Here is a 9194-nt window from a genome sequence, read left to right as displayed (position 1 = left end):
GCCTTGGATTTGGATTTGTAGTCCAGAGCTCCCTACTTCCACCCCCTCCAGGGAAAGAATAATCAGAGGGGTGAGAGGGCTGACCAAGGAGAGAAGTGCAAAGGAGCCCTCAGGGGCTGACTACCTCGATCAGCTCAGCTTGTCTCTTCTTCTTTTCTATACACACAGCATACAAATATAGCATCCTAACACACCCACAGAGACCTACACAGTAACACATACATGTATACACACATGGGCACTCACCTTCAGCAGCATATACATATATACACACAGATATGCACAAACACATACAGCCACACATACGTAAGTTCACACGCAAAATCACACGTTTACCCTCATATCCACACACAAACACACACATACACACACACAAATCTTATGAGACAGCTAAAAACAAAAAAATTGCTGCTGGAATATCAAAGATAGCCTCTTTCTTTTTGGACACCCCTCACAGAGAAATCAGGTTTGTGGGGAGAGCAATGACCTCACATCTGAAGCTCCCATCATGGCTATTGAAAGCCTTGCTTCCTGGGGCCTAAACATTGGTTGATTGATTTGGATTTGGGTTTCCAGGACCCAGGAGTGCCTTTGAGCCCTGCAGGAGGCAAGCAGTTCATTTGGGAGGAGATCATACAGATAGATTGGAGGAGTGGGGACAAAAAAAGAAGGTTTTAAGATGTATCTGGCAGAAATGCTCAGGAAGTCTTCAGAGTGCAGAGGAAGGGCAGAGAGGCCAGTTGTAAATATCTCTACAGATCCATGTAGCTAGATATAATATTATACTTTAAAAAAAGAATACCCTGCCCTAGTGTGCTGCAATGAGAGCAGTTGAACTACTGCGGCTCACACTGTGTGAGAGTGAGTGTCAAGGTGGAGGCGGAGGTTTGGCAATGACACCTTATCAGAAACTTGAACCTTTGAGTTTGCCATAGAATTGGTCGTTTTAGCCTGAAAATTGCCAGATCTCCCCTGTGTCATTCTCTGTGTGTTCTGTCGTCAGTGTCATGGTTGAGCCCCACTCTTAGCTGCCCCCAGCTGTACAAGCACGTCGCCCTCCAGCTGGCTGCCTACACCCCCCACCCCTGCACTCCTCATCTCACACCCACTAACTCAATCAGGGTCTGTGCTAACAGAGAATTTGGAGCTTGGGCAGAGGGAAGGGTCTTGCTTAGTCTGGGATGGAGCAGCCCAGACTTTATTTGTCTACCCACCTTCTCTTTCTTTACCCCCGAAAATTGCTCCTCTACCACTACCACGGGAAGGAGACCTCTGTGTCTTTAATGTGTCAGTTTGTTGTGGGGATGTGTGACACGATTCCTACAAAGTTCTTGCATGTGCCACTGTGGGGCACCTTTGCAGAGATAACAGACAATCTCTTGGGTCTTACTGGAGCTTGTCAAATGTATTCTTACAATCCATGTCATCTTGTTAATAGCAAGGCTGCAAAGTGTTTGCACATTTAGAGCTGAGTTTTGCTGAGACTGTGGCCATTCCTAATGAAGTTTCCTTATTCTGTACATAAAAGAGCTAACCCTTTGAGCTATTAACTAATGAATGCATTCACTAAGCTATCCACCTGCATGGTACCCTGCTGTGGTGATGACCACCAAAAGAAATCATGACTTGTCCTACTGAAAGTGCAGTGTGTTTGTGTAGGTTGTATCATGTCCTGTGATCAATATGAAATCTTTATTATCAGTGTTAGGTTTTCAGGGTAGGGAGCGGGGAGGGCGTTACAGTGTCTCCCTGATATACTTCAATTATGAAATACCCCCAGTTGGTCAGGGTCACCTCTGTTGACTCAACATATGTAAGACTTTGTACCCACCATCTTGCCGGACTGCATCTCTGGGGTCAATAGTCATCAGTGGAAGCGAATTCTTCAGAGGGCAGCCAAGGCAGTGCCATTCTGGAAGCAGATGAAATACAGTAAAATCACACACGTGCAGGGCTTCAGGAGTGGTGCTGGGCCCAGGCAGTGAAAATCAAGAAAGAAGACCAAGACCCATGTGTCCTGGATGGTCTGTCTGGCAAAAGGGCCCAGAGCAGCAGAGAGCCCCCAAGATGACCCAGTTCCCTCTTTGTCTTCATTAAATGCACATTTTTGCATGAAAAAGACCTTGACCAATCCTGACTTTTAAAAAGGAAAACATGAAGAAACATAAAATTATGCTTCTGAAAATATGCTGAAATAAAGGTTTGTAAATAGCCAAAAGGGGAAAATAAATGTATATAATTGCAAATACACATACATATGAGTCATTGCGTTTCCTCTCTATTATGTTGGAAGGGACCTTCATCTGGGTCCAGGAAGCCTCTGTCTTCCATTCATCACCTTTGCCTCCCCACAGCTTTGCACACCCACCTCCCCATACCCTGGGATATCTGAATCCATAGTTTTCAAAAGGAGGGGAAATAATGATGTCACAGTTGAAATTAGTTTATGCTCTTGCAAAAATCATACTAATTATTTAAGACAAAAATTTTAAAACACGGCAAGTCATTGTGGTGTCAAATACAATGTGCACACTTATTTCCATTCAGGGGGGCGGCTGGAGGAGAAAGGTCTTCATAAAGAAAATTTTTTTAAATCTCCATTACCAATGTGGATGTGCAGAATAAAAAGCAAGACAACCCTGTAGAGGTGGGAAGAACGGTGTGCCCAGGTTTTAAAAAGTTTGCAGAGTCACATTAAAACATCCTGCTGATGCTGCAGAAGGTCATTGCTGTGGCCCACATTTGTCAGTGTGCCCGCCTGCAAGCACCTTTTGTTGAAAACCTTAGACTTGCAGCAGGAACCCAGACCTAATGTCTCCTCCTCTGTGGTCCCTTTTGTACCCAAAGCAGGACAGGAGAGCTGTGCATTCACACCCAACAGGTCTGATCTGCCCAAGGGTCTGGGGGCTGGTGTCACAGGGACATTCAGAAAGAGAAAATGCAGTTGGGGGTAAAAGGGTAGTTTTCACAGTATGTCTGGAGTAGGCCCTTAGCTACTGAGTTATTTTCTGCTGGCTAATTTATTGCCAATAACTCAGGTTCTGAAACTGGCCTGCAATCCCAGGTGGAGTTGTGACCCTTGAATCGTCCTACTGTAACTTGCTACCCAACAACTATACAACCACCTTAATGGATATGGCGTAAGAGAAGAGGGATGTGGTCTCCCTCCCCATTTACAGCTTCCCTAACTCTCAGGGTGAAAGAACCCTTGCTACAACTTCTCCAGGCTTTCAGCAAGGTCTCTTCCCAGCCTCCCATGTTGGCTCAGCTGCCTCTGAGCCCTGGCAGGGCCTCCAGGGACCCCTTAGTACTGCCATGGTGCCACTTCCCCCAACCAGGTCTCTCCCAAGCTGCCTTCCTGATAAGACTCTCAAGGGAATTACTAAGGTATACAGGACTGAGGAAGGATTATTTTACTTTTTAATAACCTTAAGCACATTTTTTATACTGATATGTTTAATAGCAATAGGGGAAAATGGGGAAAAAAGAAAGTGAAGATCAGAAAAAAAAGTAATGGGGGGACTTCCCTGGTGGAGCAGTGGTTAAGAATCCGCCTGCCAATGCAGGGGACACAGGTTTGATCCCTGGCCCAGGAAGATCCCACATGCCACGGAGCAACTAAGCCCATGTGCTACAACTACTGAGCCTGTGCTCTAAGCCACAAGCCACAACTACTGAAGACCGCACCTAAAGCCCCTGCTCTGCAACAAGAGAACCCACTACAATGAGAAGCCCGCATGCCACAACGAAGAGTAGCCCCCTGCACACTACAACTAGAGAAAGCCCGTGCACAGCAACGAAGACCCAATGCAGCCAAAAAAATAAATAAAATTTGTTTTAAAAAAGTAATGGGTGATGAGGACCTATTCCTCACGGGACTCAAACAAGTTTCTCTCCAATGGTCTAGAAGCAACTCAGGGACTGTACAGTGAGCAAGGGCCATAATTTGAACATAAACTCTGCCAATGGCCAGGCTAAGAGTTGCTACAGTAGAATGCAGTTCTGCATCCTTGACTGTAAATCTCTCAATTTCAATTACAAATCATCTTCTTAGAGAGTCTCCCTTTAATATCACATGAGGGATGGAGGTTAAAAATTTATTGGAAATAGTGGACCCCAGCCCTCCCTTCTGTCTGGAATTCTCTGTGTGCCTTTAGGCAAGACCCTGTTCATTAGGGGGCCTCTTCGAATCCTCTTCTTTCCCAGCCCCAACCAAGGAGCCAGCCCATTTTCACCCCAGGCCAGGTGCACTGCTTAAATCTCTGCCTATTAGGAAGATTTTCCATCCCTGCTGTCTTTCAATAGCACTATCCATTTTCAACTTGTACCCACATACTGCACCAGCCCATGCTTAAACCAGCCAGGGCCTAAAGAAACTCTATATGGTCATAGGTGCAAGCTGGGAAAGGGGTGCTGGTGCAACTGTAGTGGGTGATATGGGGATCTGAGCTATCTGCTCATATAATTATTTGAACCCTCTGGTCCTGCTCAGGCTGGAACAAGCCAACACTACTATCCCTGCCATGCTGAATCACTGGATGAGAGCAGCCCAAGGGGGAAGTGTGACCTCATTGCAAACTCAACTGGGGCTGGCAAGCAACTCTGCCCCCTACAATAGGTTCTCTTGCTGGAGATCTGAGTGGCATATCTACATCACCACAAGACAAACACATCTTTCTATTGTTAATGTTGGTCTACCTCTTTCAGGATACAATTTTGCACCTACCCAAAGACCACCTTGTTACTATGGTTGTAGTTTGGTGTATGCCAGGGATCCAGGACAGTCCCCATCCTGACACTATCTCCATAGAGGAATACATGAATGCTTTGCTAAGGAAGTGAGACACCCACCTTCCTTTCCAATGAGCAGAAAACACTCTACCCCATCACACAACCAGACAATAGAATAACGAGTGAACCACAGAGAGTAAGGGTAGGTATTCTTTCATGAAATTATATATATACATATATATGTGTATATATGTATATTACATATATACATATATATTCTAAAAGTACACTTGGTAGAGATATAAAATGTACTATTTACTAGAAAAGAGGGTTCAGAAAAAAAAATCATTTCAATGGACAATGTAAAGTTAGACAACCTGAAAACAACAGGACTTCCCCAAATCCCACCACGCAGCCTCTTCCGTGTAGAAAAGAAACCTTGTGAAACAACAGGTTTCCAAAGTCTGCTGGCTGGTGAGGAGCCCCGAGGGGAAGGTGTGCGGTTCTCTGTGCTCCCCCCACGGTCATGGGCACGGCAGCCCCCCTTCCAGCATCTGTGCTGGGACTGCAGCCTTTCTCTCAGGGGTTGAGGAGGACCCTCCTGAGTGAGGATGGAGGGGTCCAGCAGGCCCGGAACAGAGGGTCCCCCAGCATGCAACTCCACCCGTACTGGGACTCCTGGGGCACCCCGGGCCGGGCTATCAGGCTGCCCATCCCCCTCCGCCGCCCCCAACTCCTCAGGGATCTCGGGGGTTCAGAGGCTCGGTCTGAGGGGCACAGTCTCAGGTGGGCAGAGGGAGGGGCCCAGGTGCTGCCTGGAGTCGAGGTGAGGACCAGAGGAGGACTGAGGGCCCCAGGGGGATGCATCTGCAGCCCTCCCGACAGCCCTGGGAGCCCCCCCACCCCGGCATGCTGTCCAGATGGGACTGCACTGATCCCCCTGGGAGGGGCAGGGAAGGGCCTGGGTCAGGGAGGCCGGGGCCAGGTCGGCAGAGGGAAGGAGCCCAGCCCCACCAGGAGTCAAGGTACAACCGTGAGGGGGACTCGGAGGCCGCAAGGCATCCAGGTTGGCCCTGCTGTCAGCCCTGAGAGACCGCTGGCTGGGCTGTGGGAATAAGCGCCACCCCCGACCCCCGCTTCCCTCTCAGGGGTCCTGGCTGGGGAGGGCCTGGGTCTCAGGGGACCAAAGTCAGGTGGGCGGGGGATGGGCCCTACCATCTGGGAGGGAAGGTGAGTAGCCAACGGAGGGCTGAGGGACCCCCGTGGGATCATCTCAGCCCTGGGAAGCCCTGGGCTTGGGGGCCTGATGTGTTGTCCATAGATTCCCCCTGGGGGTCTCAGGACAGTGAAAGCCTTGGTGTGAGGGTCCGGCCTCGGATCAACACAGGGGGGCGTCCAAGACCTGCCAGAGATCCAGCTGAGGACTCTGAAGGAAGACAGAGGGGACCCGACAGATCCCTGCCCCTGCCATCAGCCCTGGGCGGTCCCGGGACGGAATGAGCACTTGGCAAGGAGTTTTGACTTCCGCATCTGGGTCTCAGAGACACTGGGGACCTGGTATAAGGGGGGGGGCCTAAGGTGGGTGGAGGGGAGAATCACAGGTCCTGCTGGGAGTCAATGTGAGGCCCCTGAGGGAGGACAGAGGGGACCCTGGGCCCCAGATCAGGGTAGGCCTGGGAGGTCATAGGGCAGGAGGACCCCTTGCAGCACTTCCTGACATCCGGGTCCCAGAAAGAGTGGCGCCCCGGTATGAGGGACGGGGCCTCAGGTGGGCAGAGGGGAGAATCCCAGGTCCTGCCGGGGGTCAGGGTGAGGACCCTGAGGCAGGACTGAGGGGACCCTGGACCCCAGAATAGAGGGGACCTCAGAGGAGCTCGCCCATGCTGTCAGCCCTGGGAGGTCCCGGGCAGGGCTGACTGGACGTTGCAGGCTCTCACCTCTGCCACGTGGTTGGGGATGGAGGCGTCTAGGGATGCGAGGACCTTGGTCTGAGGGGAAACATCAGGGCAGCGGAGGATGGAGTCCCAGGACCTGCCAGGGGTCAAGGTGTGGACCCCGAGAGAGGACTGGGGGGAGCCCAATCCCCGGAACAAATGAGGGCCCACAGACATCTGGCCTGACCCAACTGTCAGCCCTGGAAACCTCGGGCAGGACCTGTCTCACTGCCCCCTCCTCATTTCCAGATGGGTGGGCTCAGGAAGGAGGAAACCATGCTCTGGGGGTCTGGCCTCAGGCCCCGGCAAGGGTCATGGAAAAGACTGGGGAGACCCCTCCTCACACAGAGTACTTGGAGCCCAGCCGGCCCTGCCCCTTTTGTCACCCATGGGTGTCCCAGAATAGGTGGGAGCATTGACTCCCCGTCACATCCTCTCCTGGTGTCTTATGGAGGTGAGGCCTTGGCTGAAGGAGATTGGTCATAGTCAGCAGAGGGAGCTGTCCCAAGCCCTGCAGGGTGTCAAGGTGCAGACTGAGCGGACCACCCATCGTCCCAGCACAGATGGACCCCACGGAGTTTGGCCACCCCTTTTTGTCCCCTGTGACCCCTGTTAGCCCCTGGGCAGGTGTGGCCAGTATTCGGGGCCCCTCACTTCTTGTCAGTGCAGGGAATTTGTTTGAGAATTTTGACTCAGACAGCAGACAGAGGGCCCAGGCCCTGCCAGGGGGAAGGGGAGGCCCTGCCCTGAGTGAGCACAGAGGGGGCCACCAATGCCAGGACAGTGGGAACCTCACAGAGTAAAGCCCAGTCCTCCTGCCAGCACCAAGGGGCACAGGGCTGTGCCACAGTGTACACAAGAGGTGCGCCCTCCATTCCTCTTACAGGGGCTCCAGGAACCGGGAGGCGAAGGCCCAGGTCTGAGGACCGTGTCCTCAGGGCACAGACCAGAGGAGGCCCAGGCGGTGCCAGGTATCAAGGTGAGGTGTGTGCCCTGAGTGTGTACCCAGGGGCTCCCCCTCCCAGAACAGAGGGGACCCCACAACACCCAAGTCACCCCACCCCCCTGACAGCCCCAGAACCTGGGGCCGTGCTGGCTGCACCCTGAGGAGCCCCCTCACTTCCTTCTTCAGGCTGGCAGGGGACAGGCCACCCAGGAGGAGCGCCCCTGTGAGGCCCGAGGGCAGCCCTTAAGACGAGACCTGTAAGTGGCCTTTGTCAGAGCTGCCCAGGGTGCCTTTCTCTGCCGAGGCTGCTCACACCTCCTCTCTACCCCAGGTACGAGGTCCCCTGCCCACACTCCCGTGGGCGGACCGACCCCAGTGATCAGGCCCCCGGTCGAGATGAGTGAGCTCCGCCAGCCTGAGGCCGACCTTGAGGCCCCAGTCCCGGCCCAGGGTCCTGTGGAGGCGCCGCTGCTGGGGGCTGCGGGGGAGGAGGCCGCATCCCCCTCGTCCTCCGCCTCCCCTGGCGCCCCCTCCTTCTCCGCCTATGCCGAGCCCTTGTCCCGCGAGGCACTTGTTGTGCTGATGGCTGACCTGGTGGGGTTTCTGCTCCTCAAGTTTCGTACCGGGGAGCTGACCTCCAAGGCGGAGATGCTGAGTACGGTCCTCCGGGAGCATCGGGACCACTTCCCCGTGGTCTTCAGCCACGCTTGCGAGTGCATGCAGCTGCTGTTTGGCTTGGACGTGAAGGAGGTGGACCCCCGCGAGCGCACCTACGTCCTGGTCCCCACCCTGGGCCTCACCTGGGATGCAGTGCTGAGGGCCGGGCAGCCCACGCCCAAGGCCGGCCTCCTGGTGCCGGTCCTGGGCGTGATCACCCTGTTCGGTGACCGCGCCCCTGAGGAGGAGGTGTGGGGAATGCTCGGCAACATGGGGGTGTGTGCCGGGAGGGAGTCCTGCATCTATGGGGAGCCCAGGGAGCTGCTCACCAAAGTGTGGGTGCAGACGGGCTACCTGGAGTACCGGCAGGTGCCCCACAGCGACCCTGCCCGCTACGAGTTCCTGTGGGGTCCCCGGGCCTACATGGAGACCAGCAAGTGGCAGGTCCTGGAGCATCTGCTCAGGATCAATAGCATGGATCCCAGGTTCTTCCCATCCGTGTCTGCAGGGAGCCTGAGCCAGTGCAGCAGCCAGTCCCATGTCCAGCAGCTTCTCCCGTGGGGCAGGAAGGGGGGCTGATCCCTCACTCTGAGTTTGAAGAGGGAGCGGTCAGCCTTCTAAGCAGTGAGAGCCGGGCGAGTTGGGGGAAGCCAGTGTGCAGCATTTTGGGTTCCTGTTGTGTATGTTGACATGGACTTCCATGTCTGTTTTCTTTAGGAATTTTTCACATATTGTCTCATTTAAAAGAAGGCTTAATAAGCTTCAGTATCTAAGTTTGCAAATGACATTAATCACACATGTATTTGCACTAATTCAGTTCAATGACAAGAGTTTTGCAATTGTGTAAAACAAATTGTAAGATTCCCATATTATTTTGTGATGGTGAACAAGATAACATGGCATTGGAATAGGAGTTTACTTGGAAA

At 52.9% G+C, this 9194-nt stretch overlaps 1 protein-coding gene across 1 annotated transcript; it reads left to right on the top strand.

The window, feature by feature from the left end:
- Window positions 1-8007: 8007 nt before the first annotated feature.
- Window positions 8008-8847, top strand: LOC132514020 (melanoma-associated antigen 8-like). The gene has a single exon (XM_060138657.1). The coding sequence runs from the start codon at window positions 8008-8010 to the stop codon at window positions 8845-8847; it is 840 nt and encodes a 279-aa protein (XP_059994640.1).
- The last annotated feature ends 347 nt before the right edge of the window (window positions 8848-9194 follow it).

The sequence above is a fragment of the Lagenorhynchus albirostris genome, chromosome X, assembly GCF_949774975.1.
Source record: "Lagenorhynchus albirostris chromosome X, mLagAlb1.1, whole genome shotgun sequence".
Classification (NCBI taxonomy): Eukaryota; Metazoa; Chordata; class Mammalia; order Artiodactyla; family Delphinidae; genus Lagenorhynchus; species Lagenorhynchus albirostris.
Note: the sequence above shows the minus strand (reverse complement) of the source record. Positions and strands in the feature narration are given on the sequence as shown.